At 34.3% G+C, this 16,205-nt stretch overlaps 1 protein-coding gene across 1 annotated transcript in view; it reads left to right on the top strand.

The window, feature by feature from the left end:
* The window catches only part of COG6 (component of oligomeric golgi complex 6), a 137,210-nt gene that overhangs the window by 54,647 nt on the left and 66,358 nt on the right, over positions 1-16,205 (top strand). The window contains exons 9-11 of the mRNA XM_069064621.1: positions 12,080-12,208; positions 12,291-12,382; positions 14,571-14,635. Of these exons, the coding sequence (XP_068920722.1) occupies positions 12,080-12,208; positions 12,291-12,382; positions 14,571-14,635 (286 nt within the window). The remainder of the gene's footprint in view (positions 1-12,079; positions 12,209-12,290; positions 12,383-14,570; positions 14,636-16,205) is intronic.

The raw sequence follows: 16,205 nt of genomic DNA, 5'->3' as shown, positions 1-16,205 counted from the left end.
CATTCTTCTGTTCCTTTTTATTATCCATTTTTAAAGTCACCCAAAAACTTTAATGTTAGAATCAAAAAGTCTCCACAGCAACTACTTGCATACAAAGAAGTACTGAACTGAATGTCTGACCTTGGAGAGAGCACCAGACCCTCATGTAACTCAGGGCAGCTGCACGGTGAGGGAGGGGAAGAAGCCCTCACATTGTTGCCTTTCATCACATAGCGGGTGTCAGCTGTGTTGTCCCAGTTAAACACCAGTAATGACCAAAAACACCGAGAAAAGGTATGATTCTCGCTCCTCTCAGAATAGAGACTGACTATGGTCAGTTGCTACAGGTCACATGACAAGCAGGAGAGAGTGTGCAGTGGCAACCTGCTCACCAAGTTACATGATGGGCACAATAATGACTAGTAGAAGGTGGGTTAAGCAGGGCATGGACAAAAGCACTTGTTAGACTGCAAGTGACCATGGGTTGTATGTTGTGCAGCATGCTCTAGGCCCAGCACTATCCAATGTACCACTTAGCTGCCCTTGGTAAAACAGGTACTGAATTCCTTAGAGAATAGGGGTGATTACGTGAGGGAAGCAGTACATAACTGCTAGTAGGATCTGGATTGGGTGATACATTTGGGTAGATTAAATGCCAAAGGAATAGGAGTTAGTGAAGTATAATGGCAGAAATAATAACAGGGATCGAGGGGTATTTCCTCTATGTGAAATGAAACCTCGAGAGTTGTTTTGATTAGAGTATTTATTATTAGTTATCTGGAACAATCTTTCATATGATGGCTAATAATTTGTATGCAGTTGACCATATGTTTGACTGCCATCATCCAGAAGCATTCTACTTCCATATTTGTGAATTCTAAAGTTCTTTTATCTGATCATAACATTCTATCATTCCATCTTTGCCTTTTAACTCCTAACCCTGTCTTTGTTCTCACAGTGACCTCTAATCCATCCACCCTTTACTTTCTTCCTAGGCCATCACTTCTGCCCTTTCTCAAATCCTTGGTGAATCAGTACACTTAGTACTATCCCCTACATTCATCTCTCTTACACCCTTGCCCTGTCGTCACTCATATCTAGCCAAACCCCAATCTTGTTTACTCCCACCATTCACTTCCTTTGTTCCTACTTGTGCTGCTAAAGGGAGCTGGAGAAAATCACAAAACCCAGGTGACTGGGACCATTACACATTACACATTTGTTATATAATCTCAAATGGGCTTTCACCACAGCAGTCAGTTAGCAATCCCAGTCATTGCTGTAGCTGTTCCAAACCTTTTCATACCTCCTTAAACCTCAATGCAAGATTCCTTCCTACCATCATCTCAGCTAAAGACCTCACCTCATATATCTCTGAAAAAACTGAGGATCTTCAGTGAGAGATCTTTTTTATTCTCCTTTAACTCACATCACTTAGATATCATCCCCCTATTGTCTCCTTCATTTTGACCCCGTGTGAAGAAGTAATGCTTCTAGCCATGGCAAATTCCTCTACACACATCTTTGATCTCACCTCTCTGCCCCTAGTTTCTCCCCACTCCAGTCCTTCTTCCACTCAACTAACAAAGTGATTTCCTTAAAGCACAGCTCTGACCATATCACCTATACTCAATCAATTCCAGTGGTTCCCTATTACTGCCAAGATCAAATATGAAATTTTATTTATTTTTCATTTTAAAGCTCTTTACAACTGGAACTATTCCTGTATTTCTTTCTTTTCTTTTCTTTTTTGTTTTTGGAGGGGAGAAGCAGGGCATTTGGGGTTTTCTGGTAATGTCACACAGCTTGTTTTATGTTAAGTGTCTGAGGCCGAATTTGAACTCAGGTCCTCCTGACTCCAGGGCCGGTGCTCTTCATTGTGCTACCTAGCCACCCCAATTCCTGTATTTCTATAGGAGGTAAGTCTTACTCTTCCTTCCATGTACTTTACAATTTATGATTCTCCAGTATTAATTATTCTTCCTTCCACACAGCACTCCTTTCCATATCTTTGTGCCTTTTCACAGGTTGTCTTCCATTCCTGGAATGCTCTTTTCCTCACCTCTTCCTCCTGGTTTTCCTGGATTCTTTCACATTCAGCTCAAAATCCCACTTTCTGAAGGAGCCCTTTTCTGGTTGCCCTTCTCTGATTCTGTACCTCAATAATACATTCCCTCTGAGATTAACTTCCATCTACTCTATGTATATCTTGCACGCACATAGTTGTTTTCATCTTATTTCTTCTATTCTACTGTAAATTTCTTGAAAGCAAGTTGAGTAGTATTTTTTTAATTAACTTTTTTGCATCCTCCTTTTTTCAAATAGTGCTTAGCACAGAACCTGGCATTTGGAAAGCACTTAATAAATGCTTGTTGACCACTTACTCATTTGGGAAAACCTCTGAGTCATATACATTTGTCCTAATTCCCTATATTTCTTAGGTATCAAAAATTTATCAGAGATCTTTTATACATAGATTTTTTTTTTCAAAATGACAGTTTCTCTTGTTATTTTAGCTGCATTGATTTTATTTGCTCAAATTTTTTATCATTTCAATTCAGTAAACATTAAGTGCCCACTGCTAAGTGCTGGGGATACAGATAAGAAAAAGAAAGACAGTCTCTGCCCTCAAGGAACTTACAATCTAATGGGGGAAAACAACAAACAAGAGAAACCTAAAGAGGAGAGAGGATGCCAGGTAGATACCTGGTATACGGGAATGGTGTGGAGTCAAAACCAAGCAGAGCCACTGATGGAAAATGAGTTACTTGCCAAGTTCTGGTCCCTTTTTAAAGGAAGGTTTTGGGAAGAGTTTATCACTTTACCTTCCAGCCCTCCAATCAGAGGGCCTCCTTGCTTTATATTTATTTTGAATGCTTCTAATGTTTCCTCATTAAAAAAACATCTCTAATGTAGTAAATAGGCAGGTCATCTCAGAGCTTTTGAGACATACTGGATATGAGACCCTGGGCAAATCATTTAATCTCTTCATGCTCTAAGAAACTCTATGACTTTTAAGCTTAAGAGTAGATTCTGCCTTGGATTTGTACAGGTAGTTTCCTTATCCAGGAGTTTCCTTTATCAGTGAAATCATAGATACCCTTTTAAAAAGCAAGTTTTTAATTTTGTTTATCATTTATATAGACTTTTTTTATCTTTTCCTCTAATTTTCAAGATTTCCTTTTTTTTTAACTTATTTGGGGTTTATTTGTTGATTCTCTAGTAGTTTTTAAATGACAGCTTACTAATCTCTTTTTATCTTGTTAAGGTATTCTGACAACTACTTTAGAAGCATACAAACAATTTTGGTATTTTGTCTCATTGTTATCATTCCTTTTCACATAGTTATTTCAAATTTCCATAAGTTATTCTTTGACACATTCATCACTTATAATATCATTATCTTTTCTGTGTGTATCTTTATTATGTTTCTGTTAATAATTATTTTAGTTGAATTATAGCCCATAAAAGATGAATTTAGTATTTCTGCTTTTTAACATTTATTTATAATTTTTTCTGTGCCCTAAGGATATGGTCTTTTATTATAAAAATATCACAAGGTGTTGAGGAATATATATTCTTTAATATTCACATTCAAAGACACTGTAAGTCTTTCACCCCTAACTTTTCCAGCAGTTTTTTAAGTTCCATATTCCCTTTTTTGTTTTTGTTTGATTTATCAAAGTTTATCAGAATAGTAAAGTCTCCTAAAGGTATTGTGTTATTTATCTACATCTTTTTGCAATTCAGTTAATTTATTTTTTATGAATTTAGACATTTCAAATTTCACACGTCCAAAATTGAACTCATTATTTTTCTCCCCAAACCCTCTTCTACTACCATCCTTTTAGTCTTCCATGTTCATAATATCAACATTATCCTCACTCTTCCTCACCCTGCACATCCAGTCAGTTGTCAAATTTTGCCACAGCTCCTCTCTTGTATTATTATGCATTCCCTTCCAGTTTCCATCACATAAAGTCCCTCTCTTTCTTTAATATGCATCTCAGACACCATATTCGATATGAAGCCTTTTCTGATCTCCCTCTCTCCTGACTGCTAGTGCCATTCCTCCCAAACTATCTTGTATTTTTCCACTTTGTATTTATTTACTTTATATTTATACTATACATTTATATATGTGCTTATATCTCTCCCATTAGAATTTAAATTTCTTTTTTTTTCTTCCTTTTTATTCTTTTTGGAGGGGGGGAAGGCAGGGCAATTGAGGTTAAGTGACTTGCCCAAGGTCACACGGCTAGCAAGTGTTAAAATGGAGGCCAGATTTGAACTCAGGTCCTCCTGACTCCAGGCCCGTGCTCTATTCATTGTGCCACCTAGCCGCCCCCTAGAATGTAAATTTCTTAAAATATCTTTGCAGCAGCATTCTCTTATAAAAGTCTCATTTCTAAGATATATAGGGAACTGATTCAAATTTATAACAATAAAAGCCATTTTCCAATTGATCTAGGGATATGAAGAGTAATTTTTCAGAGAAAGAGGCCCCAACTATCAATAGCCATATTTTTAAAATGGTCAAGATCTCCAAAAATCAGAGAAATGCAAATTAAAACTACACCAAGATCCCACCTCACACTTATCAAGTTGACAAAAAAGGAAAATTACAAATGCTGGAGAGGCTGTGGGAACCTGTGAAATGGAACCTTGACTGGGGCCCTGGGACTGGCTGGCTGATTGAGTTCTTACCAGTCTGGGTCCCACGGTCCCAGGGCAGGAATTCTGAAGCCTGAGGGACTATGAATGAATTCTGGACTTTAGGGTCAGAGAGTGCAGCAGCAACATCAGTGACAGGGTGACATGGAAAAAAGATAGCTGAGTAGAGTAATATTGGAGGTCTGGGGCTGGCTTTCACTAGTCAAAACAGCACATCCCCAGACTGTGTGCCCAACTGAGTGACTTAGCTCTTCCAGGACTTGGTATCTTGTGTTCAGGTTCAGTGGGTAGAATTCCCCTTTAATCTTTAGCTCCTTAGATCTCTTTTGGCCCTTTATGATTCTTCTTTGTTCTTTTATCCCTTGATACTCTTTCTTTCTTTTTTTGTTTGATCTTTCAGTTCAATTTATTTTCTATTTAAAAAAACAGCTGTACACATGAGAGAACTTACTTCTTGACTTTTTAAAAAATAATTTTACTTTTCTTGTATTTCTGTAGTTTGGAGTGTTTGGAAGAAGAATGATCTGCTCTTCTCTTTTTTTTTTTAATTAGGGAAAAAATGAAGAACAAGAAAGTCTCACGTTTCCTTTGTTGAAGGTCCAACTCTTTTCCATTGCTACATGGCTTATATTTGCAGGATTTATTTTCGGTTGCAGCTTGAGAACTTTTACTTTTTTTGTAACATAGGATTAAATTTTTTTTAATTTCTTGTGGGTGAAGAGTAATCCTGGTTTATTAATTGGGGTTTTGTCACAGTTGAAGGTCTTTCTTCTGGCTACCTGAAAAATTTGTTCTTTGTTATTGAAACTGAATTTTAACTCATATAATAGAGGGAGGTTTTTTCTGATATAACTGTCTGTAGATTTGATTGGTTTTTATACTACTACTATTTGCAGATTTGATTTTGCATTCAAAAGTCTAGATATTTTTCTTGTATTATTTCCAGCAGTGTGATAGTCATATTTTTGTTTTTGTTCATTTTTAATTCATCATATTCTTATGGGAGTTCTAGGGTCCTTAAATTATTCTCTATGAACTTAACCTTCAAGGACAGTTACACTTTGATTTGTATAGAACTGTGTCTTCTATTAAAGTTGCTGCCTTTTGTTTCTCTTCTGCCCATCTTACAGTTTTGTGTTTTTGTTTTCTAGATCAGTCATTTTTCTCTTTTAGAGCCTCAGCTTCTTTGGATACATTGTATAAAATATCTATTTTTTTCTCTTATTTTTTTTTGCCTCCTTTAATTATGCATTGGTAATACCGGTTTCCAACTTAATTTCATTCTCAATATATTCATGTATCATTTTTATTTATATTTTCAACAGTTTTGGAATTTCTTGCTGTTCTTTGATTTCTAGGGAGTCTACAGAATTTTACTTTTTATTGGGGAATTTTTTACTTATTTTTCTTCATAGTATTCATTGTTTTTCTGACCTCTTTCAATTTTAATTCACTTTCTTCTTTCTCTGTTGATTTATCTGATTTTGCTAAAGGTTTCTGTTTTAGCTTTCTCCTGTGAACTTTTAATCTTTCCTCCTTCCTCTCATCTTTCCAGTAATTTGTCTCTGACTCCTCTACTGGCTTTTTGATGCTTCTTCATTCCACTCCTTCACAAAGTCCCAAGGAAGGACATCTTGAGCCTCCTAGTGTTTGAAATAGGCACATCAGGGTGCTAGCCGGAGTCCCTGCCCAGAACACATGTCTTGTGGGTAGACTTAACTCACCAGCATCTCTATTTCTTTTTCTTCTGGACATGTCAGCTTTACCACTAGCTTGTTCTGTGCCTTTCTGGCTTCCACTCCTGTTCTTCTACTTGTTCCCTCTTTCTTCTTTGTGGTTCTGTAGAATACTCTACAGTCAATGCCTGCCAACCTCTTTTGGAGGTGGAAGGTGTGGGTTCAGGCATGAGTCCCTGCTGCACTGATCAGGTAAATCCCCCTCAGCCAGACTCTGAAGCGCACAGCCTGCCAGTTTGCCTCTTCTGCTGTGTACAGTTTACAGTGGCAGATGAGGATGCTGCATGAGAGCTGTAAGGACTGCAGTTTTTTAATGTTATTTAATGAATTCTTCACTTTTTGTGATGTTTCTGTTTTCTTATCTTCTGGATGACTTTTTGTAATTCTACACAATTCCTTTTTGCTGAAGTTTTTTTTGTTGTTGTTGTTGAAGTTAGTGGGGAAGTACCTATTTTGCCATTAGTAGGGAAACACTTACTTTGCCATTTGCCATTCATGCTTCTCCATAAGTGTATGATGAAAAGTGAAATAAAATCAAAGAATAGCAAAGTTGGAAGGAACTTGGGGGTCATCTAGTCCAAGGCTATAGAATCCTTTCTATAGCCTTTATGAAAAACGGTCACTCAGCTTCAGTTTGAAGACTTCCCAAGGGACCGCCCTTCGCTTTTGAGTGAGTGCCTGTTCCATTGAGTCTGTGTGTCCATTGTAGCTTTTACTCTATTGCTCCTGGTTCTCTACTCTGAGACTAAGCAGAATCACCCAGATTTTTCTTCTACTTAATATATCTTCAAATTCTTGAAGATACTTCACCTAAATCTCTTTGCTACCCTAAATATCCCTAATCATTTCAACTGATATTTATTTGGCTTGATCTCTAGTCTTTTGCTTTCCTGGCCATCCCCCCTTCCCCTGGGAGCATTATCCACTAGATCTGGTCCAACTAGGGAAGATAGAGTAGGCCTATAACTTCCCTTCTTCAGAACATTTTGACTAGCATTGGTTGTTCCATTTATGGAAAACCAAAGTTTACATGAAATTTTTTGGTTTCTGTGTCATACTGTTGACTCATATTGAGCCTGCAGTTCAGGAAAGCTCTCAGAACTTCTTTCTTAAAAAAAAAAACAGTTAGCAAAGGCAAGTAATCAAATAGCCATTTTACATAAATAAACCCCAATTGCCCTACCTTCCCCCTTCCAAAAAGAAAACAAAATGAAAAAACGAACCCTATAATCTCCATTTTAAGGAAAAGGTTTAAGTGAGCTATATCAACCTTTTCATTTCTCTTTGGTCTCCACTCCTGACTCTCTGGAATTATTTCTCCACTGTGCCGAGATTGTATGCTGTGATGAGGCAAAATTTATACCAGGAATGTAGAGCTGGTTCAGTACTGGGAACTAGAAAGATAATTGGCCATATTGATAACAAAAACAACAGAAATCATGTGATTATGTCAAAGCACAGAAAAAGCTTTTGACAAAATGAAATACATATTCCTGTTTTTTAAAAAAAGCATTAGAAAACATAGGAATAAATGGATTTCTCCTGAATAGTAGAACTAAAACCAAGAGCCAGCATTTTTGTGATGGGAATAGATTAGATGCCTTTCTGTTAAGATAAGGGGTAAATCAAGGATGTTCATTATCACCGCTACAATTTAATATAATGTTTAAAATGCTAGCTATTGCAGGAAGACAAGAAAAAGAAATTGAAAGAATAAACATAGGCAAAGAGGGAACTTAAATGATCCCTTTTTGCAGATGATATGATGGTGTACTTAGAAAACCCTAGAATCAACTTAATATTAATTGGAACAACTACAGCAAGGTTGGAAGACATAAAATAAGTTCACATTAATTAATAGCATGTCTGTATATTACCAACCATACCTACAAAGGAGCAACAGAAAGAGAAATTCCATCTAAAATAATTAGAGAATCAATGAAATACTTAGGAGTTTGCCCATCAAAATATACCTAGGAGCTATATGAATATAGCAACAAAGGATTCTTTATGTTAATAAAGACAGACCTGAATAATTTGAGAAATACTAATTGCTTATAAGTGGCTGAGCCAATCTAATAAAAATTATGATACCTAAATAAATTTATACTTTCAATGCCAATACCATACAGTCTGTTGCCAAATTTTGTTTTTACCTCCACATCATTACTCATATACGCCCCTTCTCTGTATTTGCATGGTCACCGACTCTCAGTTGATTTGTTGGAGATTCCTAATTGGTCTCCCGTCTTCAACTTTTTCCTTGTTCTAATCCACCCTTCACATGTTGGCCAAAGTGATTTTCTAAAAGTATAAATCTGATCATATCACCTCACCCACTGTAAACTTCAGTGACTCCCTATTACCTCTAGGATCAGGTATTAAACTCTTCACAACTTGGATCTTTACTACCTCTTTAGTCTTTTCACATCGTACTTTCCTCTGTGTATTCTGAGGTCAAGCCATATTGGAATTCTTGTAGTTCTATAAAATAGTGTCAAATCTCCATATCTTTCTATTGGCTCTCCCTCATGCCCGAAATATTCTCACTCCTTGTCTCTGTATCTTGACCGACATCCTTGCATTCCTTCGTGACTAAGGCAAAGTACTACCTTCCATAGGAACCCCTTCCTGGTCTTCTCACTGCTAGTTGGAGTTTCACTTCAAGATTATATTATAAAAGCTTTGTTTGTGCCTTGTATATACTTACAGTATACCTGGTATTCCCTTTCCCCTCAACCACTTTGGAATGTAAACTCCTTGAGGGCTGGGGCTGTTTCATTTTCCCCAGGGCACAATGCCTGGTTACCAGTAGATGTTTAACAAATGCTTGTTGACTGATCTGGAGCATGATTTTATCAGTAGTTCATCTGAGTTACAGTAAGATATTTGTTAGAACACTTAGTATAATATGGTTGTACTGTATTTTTTTTTACTTTAATCATAATTTCTTAATTTTACTTTTATTTTTTACTTTTTTTAAACTTTCATCACATAATTAAATTTTCAACCAGAAAGTTGGCTATAATGCAAATGATTAAAACTACATAGTTTCTCAAGTTAGATGTCCATTTATTTATATGTTTGTTAGATGTTCATATATTTATATTTGTAACAACAAAGACTATATATGTGTGTGTGTATATACATACAATAACTACAGTAACAAAAAGAAATGTCCATATTTCCAGAAGACAGTTATGTCTGGATGGATTAAATTGATGAAACCAGAAAATCACTTCTTGTGATCAGGATTGGGCACTCTGTGTGTTCAAAATATAGCTGGTAAGCCAGCTAATTCAAATACTCTATATATAATGGGAAAAAACATAATGTATTCTTTAGGAAGAAAGGATTCTCTGAGTGATTGTTTAACTTTAAAAAGAAAATAAAAATCATTTAAGTAGGCCTGTAGCAGTAGCCTCCAGGTCTTGCTTATTTACAATTCTAATTTGTGCAATTGAGAGATATTAATTATAGTAATATAGATCTTGTCAAGGGGAATATCAGTTCTGCATAACTAGAATACTTATGTTTTATTATTTTTCCTGAGCCCTTTTTACCCCTTTCAGAAGGCCCTCTGGAATGAAATTACCTATGCCCTGTTCTTTTGTGTATGCTGCATCCTCTTTTGCCCACCTCCAGCTCTTTTCCTGGCAACTTTATTATATTTTTTTTTCTTTAATTTCTTACTAAACTCAAAAATGGAATGCTGATTTTTCTTAACAAAAATATACATTTTATGTATATATGAAATGTTTCTGAGAGAATGTGAGGCTTATGAGAGCAAGGCCTTATTCTTTTTTTTGGCTTTGTGTCTCCAGCATCTAGCATGTTATAGACATTTAATAAATTCTTGTAAATTGGTTGGAAAAAATGTCTAGTTCTACCTTGATGATGTTGCTTGTAAGTCTTCTTTTCTTTTTTCTTAGCTATGTTGGGCAGTGGATAGATTGTTACCCTTGGCATTAGGAAGAGCCAAGTTTGAATGCTGCCTCAGACACTAACTTCGTTGACTCTAAGCAAATCAGTTGACCTCTGCCCAAGTTTCCTCATCTATAAAATGGGAGTAATAACAGCAACTACATCTCACCGTTGTTGCGAGAATAAAATTAGATAATGTTTGTAAAATGTGTTGCAAATCTCAAAGTGTAAAAATGCTACTTATTATTATAATTTTTTGGGAATAGGTTATCTGCTTTGTGGACCTGATAATGCCTTGTGTGTTTTCATCTTATGATTGTATGCCCTTTGTTCTTCTAAATTAATTTTGTTATTACTTTGTTTAGCTCTATATAGTTTCTGCTTTGTAGTCTGATATATCCCTACATCTTCAAAAATAATTTAGGGGTATTATGTTAATTTTTATTTATTTATTTATTTATTTGGTTATGACCTAACAATGTGCAGTGAATATCATTCTCTGTACTGGAGCAGAAGAGAGAATAGTGTTAATAAATATTACTATTGATTGTTTTCTCTTTAGACTGAATATCTTACAGTTAGAAAGAAAACAATGAATTCTAATTTAATGTTTCATAACACAAACTACCTACTATGTACTAGCAGAAAAAAAATATTCTTTTTCATAAACAATTTGGACAAATTCAGTGGCCTCACTACAGTGGCTCAGGCCAGAAGCCACAGTTATTGTGGGTTGTCTTCTCTTCCCTTCCACATTCAGTTCACTAGGACTTTATTTTGAGCCTCTGATTGTTCATTGTACATTAGCTGTCATCATATTTGCTTTATTCTCCTGCTGGAGTATGAACTCTGCAAGGGGAAGGATTGTATCTTCTCTAGACTTTTCCCATTTCAATCCTAATCTAGCACAATGTTTTTTTTTTTGTCTTTGTTTTTTTAAAGAGGGGAGGCTAGGTGGTGCAGTGAATAGAGCACTGGCCCTGGAGACAGGAGGACCTAAGTTCAAATCCCGCCTCAGACACTTAACAAAAAGCTAGCCTTGTGACCTTGGGCAAGTCACTTAACCCCAATTGCCCTGCCCTTCCCCCTCCAAAAAAAAAGCAAAAAAAAATGTGCGTTCATTTTGTTTAAGTTGGAAAATTAATAATATATTTTAAATGATTTACACTAAAATTGACAAAAAAACCAATAACTTTTGTTGTTACTGTTACATGAAGAAGCATCTAAATATTTTATACCCCAAGCGACTATTTTCTTACATGATGACAGTTTTTCATATGAACTATAATGCCTACTAATTACAATATATTTAAGGTAATTAATTTCTGTTTCTGAGAAAAATAAGCCATGGTATTTTGTTCACTTGAGAGTGCTAATACTATTTGTTCTCTAAAAACAAAAATGTCATGTCTAGATCGTTCCTGTTTAGAAAGTATTAATGTATAGAAAACTACATTCTTAATTTCTGACTTGGTTTATCACTTTTCACTGCTATTTCTTCTAATGTTGTCACTCTTCCATTTTCAAATCTCATTCTTTTTTCTCATAACAGAGAAAGTTATATCTTTGTACTTTGAAATTCCAGGGTGATAATGACCTTATAAAGTAAATTTTATTGTTTTAAAATGCTGTTAATTTTTACAGAATACCATATTGAAACTTTTAGAGGTTTTACTTGTGTAAATCAACAATGGCATAAATAGTGATACGTAATGAATAAAATAAAACTTTTTTACATGCTAGTCTTTATGTTTCTCTTTTTCTAGGTATACCTTAGATGAATTTGGGACAGCTCGAAGAAGTACAGTTGTTCGTGGGTTTATTGATGCCCTCACAAGAGGTGGCCCAGGAGGGACTCCTCGACCTATTGAAATGCACTCTCATGATCCTTTGAGGTACAGTGATAGTAAGACAGAACAAAGGCTCTTTTTCTGCATTTCTGTAGGAAGAATCTTTAATTATATATGTTTTTATTAGGTATGTGGGAGACATGTTGGCTTGGCTCCATCAAGCTACTGCTTCTGAAAAGGAACACCTTGAAGCATTATTAAAAATGGTAACCCTACAAGGTACTGTCACGAATAGTCATACACTGATCACCTATAAATGTGGGTATTATTAAGTTCCTCTCCATTACTACTGCAGCCACCCTAGTAGACTAGACTTTCATCCCTTATGAAAATAACTTAACTAATCTCTCTGCCTCCATTTTTTTTTATCTGTGACATTCTGCATATGGCCACCTGGAGGCTAATCTTATAATTTTCTCTTTATGTCAGTCAGTTCTCTGGTCAAAAAGCCTACAGTGTTTCCCCACCCCCTACTGCATTTCACATCAGTTTCAATTTACTCTCTATACCTTTTGACTCCTTTCATAATCTGGCCCTATTTTACAAGCATTACATTGTCTTTCACAAGTCCTTAGTATGTATTATCCGTTCCCGTTTTTCTGTTTCTTCATTGTCTCATTAGTATGTTCTTTTCCACATCTCAGATTTTTCTAACATTGGTTCTCCAAATTGCTAAGCTTTCTTTACTCTTTTGCTTCTCTTCAGAGCCTTTGCTTTTCACTTTTTCTGCCCAGATCCCCCCAATCTCTTTAAACTGTCTTTTGATAGTTTCTGATAATGGATGAACATGGTGCTTAATATAGGATTATTATTAAATATCGTTTTTTATGCGTGTATCACTGTATGTTTGCAAACAGAAAATAGTAATCTGTAAGGGAATTGAAGTCAAGTAACCTGTCCAGAGGCCTTCAGTGAATTATTGATGGTTCTAGCACTAGAAATATAATCCCTTGATTTTAATAACAGATATATAGTTTTAAGGGAAGTTTGAAGCAAATTTTATTTCCTAAGAGAAATACTTAAAAGTATTATGTCTTCCTTGCTTCCTTTATTACAATTTTTAGCCTTGCCTTATCAAATAAAACTTTTTAAATAGTCATGCAATGCCTATATTAACTTAATATTTTATTTCAAACTGATATTTTTATAACCTAAATAATACTTCTATACTAGGGCAGAAATATGCATTTACTCTCTTGATTTTATACTTAGTGATATTTAGATTACCTAATATATCTTTTTATTATTTAGAATGTATTCCTTACTATAAAAGTATTTTCAATCAATTGTAATTTATTTCATGTATAGATAACTTTTAAAATTCCCTACAAATTTACTATTTGAATGAAAAAATTTTTGTTTTAGATTCAGGATTAGGAATCAGTCTTTGGGGAAAAAAAAAATTTCTTGTAAGTTGTCAAATTTCAAATCTTTTTAGTTAAGTTTAACCCTAGGATAACTTTTGTAGAATTTTGAGATTTCTTGGGTGCTTCATGTTTTCGGGAATGGCAAATATTTTGACCTGTCACTGGATTATTTTGTCTGAATCAACTGCTGTAAATAGAATACATCATATGGTTCTCAAGATAAATTGATGCAGATATGAAAAGAGCAGTTAACTTCATAGATTTGAATACTTTAAGACTGAGGTTTAACTCAGCAATATATTTGGCATAGCAGCCTTTTTTCCTTTTATAGTAGAATTTCTGTGAATATGCTGATTATTCATCAGGAAGCATTTTTGCTCTTTAACTGTTAAACTACTTTTATCTTATTTTACTTTAATGATTCTTATCAATGTGCAAAATCACTAGACATGACCTTGTCTTTGTCCTTTCAAATATCCACTACCTACTGGAGATCTCCCTCTAAGTCTCTTGACATAGTGTGTGTACCAGTGGAGCACATAGGCTGTCCATAGGTTATCCCTTACTCTAATATTATCAGTACAATTTCTTTCTTCGGTTGTAAATACTTCTTTGATAATTGTTTCCTATTCAAATAAAGTTGGAATTTTTATAGAAGTTCATCTTTACACCATTCTTTTTAACTAATAAGTATCACAGATCATTTCACAGATTACTCTTATACTTACTCTTTTTTCCCCACAAAGAAATACTGTTCATTTGTGTGAACCCATCAGTAACATAATATAGATATACAAATTAGGAAGAGTACAGAGATGCCAGATTTGAAACAAATTCAGATATCTAAAACAAATGAGAATTTAATAAAAAGAGATGGTAATTTTAGATGCTTCGGCATCAATCAGATGGTCTGTATTTTGGGTAAGTGTAGAAATACATTTAAAAATTTTAGAGGAATTTTGGGATCACATATAAAGTACCTTTCATGTAAAGAAGAAAATATGAATGATGGCTTCTCTTGTTCTCTTATTCAACTATAGGTGTAGAAGAAAGCATTCAAGAAATAGTTGGACATATCACTGAAGGAGTCTGTAGACCCCTAAAGGTAAAAAATGTTTTCATGTATTTTTGTACCAGAACAGCAGATTAGTATTCAGTTAATTGAAAAATTTGTTATTATCCATTAAAAAAACAAGCTGTTGTTTGTTTTAATTTTAATTCTGTAATTGAAATTTTATAAAAATTAACTTCTTTATATTAAATAAGAATACATATATAGCCAACAATAACAAAAAATTTTGTGATCACTGTATGTTTTCTTAGCAGGGAAAGGAGAAATTTTCCCAACTTGAATATCTACAATGTTAAACTTAATAAATTACTACATTTTCTATATTTAGTGATATGGAGGGTTGAGAATATACAACTGTTTTTGAGATCACTAATAATTGTCTATAAATTCTTAAGAGATTTTCCAGGAACCTTGACTCCATTCCTTCATACTTGTATGACCTTAGACAAGTTATATCACTTTACTGGGTCTCTGTTTTCCTTGTGTACAAAGGCAGTAGGCTGGACTACAAGTATTCTAAGGTCAAATCCATCTCTAAATCTGTGATCCTATGAACCTATGCCATTTACTTTTTTTACTCTATTTTCATTAACAGTGATGAATTATGTTCATGTTTATATATATTCATTGAGTTTAAAATTAGTCAAAATGTAAAATAGTTTCATTTGGCTCAATATTTTAGTAATGCTTTTTTTTTCCTTGGCTATTTTTTCACCTTTTATACATTGAAAGCTAGAAATCCAGAGGTTGTTTGTGATAATCTTGGCAAGAATTATTTTAAAACTTAGTTTCCAAAATTCTCTGCCTATTCCCACAATGTTGAGAGAGCAGTAGTAATATTTTCTATTTTGATAATGCAGTCTTATAATATACTTTTCAATAGCTGAATATTTATATATAGTACCTTCAGCATGCCTATAATTTATTCACCTTGATATTCAATTTTATATGCAGCAGAGATAAAAGAATGATCAAATGTATGACCGTTTGCCTACCATGCAATTATTACATTATAGTTTGATGTTCATGCATCTGGTGACCCTAATAAGTATTGTTTGCTGGTACTCCCTCCAATGGTTATCTGAGCAGTGAAACATTATAGGAAAAATGTAATATAAAAAAATTCCTTCTGTTGTTCATAACTTCAACATTTTCTTCTTTCTCGAATCCCTACTAAGTACTAGTTTTTTCATTTACGTTGACTTAAGTGAATTTGATTGAATAAATATCACTTTCTATTTATTGTCAAATAAGACTTGTAGATATTGGAGTTGTAAGTAGTATCTTCCCTGATTCATTTGAATTTCCATTTTAAAGTCTTACTGTGAATCCGTCTAACTACTTTGAATAAAGATATGTTGTGGAAACAATGAAAAGTCTTATTAATGATAAGCACTTATAAAATAACGGATATTACTTAAATAAAAAATTGTACTCCAGAGTCTTCAGTTTAAAAATATATTTAAATACTTTCATTCTACTTTATCCCTTTTGAGTTTCTAAGTCTGGATTACTTATTTATGCAGATGTCGGACATCATCATGTCTCCTCAGAAATTTTTAATATATGGTCCTAAAAGGTTAAAAAAAAAAGACAGTAAGAA

The sequence above is a fragment of the Petaurus breviceps genome, unplaced genomic scaffold (assembly GCF_028583685.1).
Source record: "Petaurus breviceps papuanus isolate PSGF00001 unplaced genomic scaffold, PetGlider_PUasm1.0 90639, whole genome shotgun sequence".
In the NCBI taxonomy this organism is placed as follows: Eukaryota; Metazoa; Chordata; class Mammalia; order Diprotodontia; family Petauridae; genus Petaurus; species Petaurus breviceps.
This window is presented reverse-complemented; position numbering and strand designations above follow the sequence as displayed.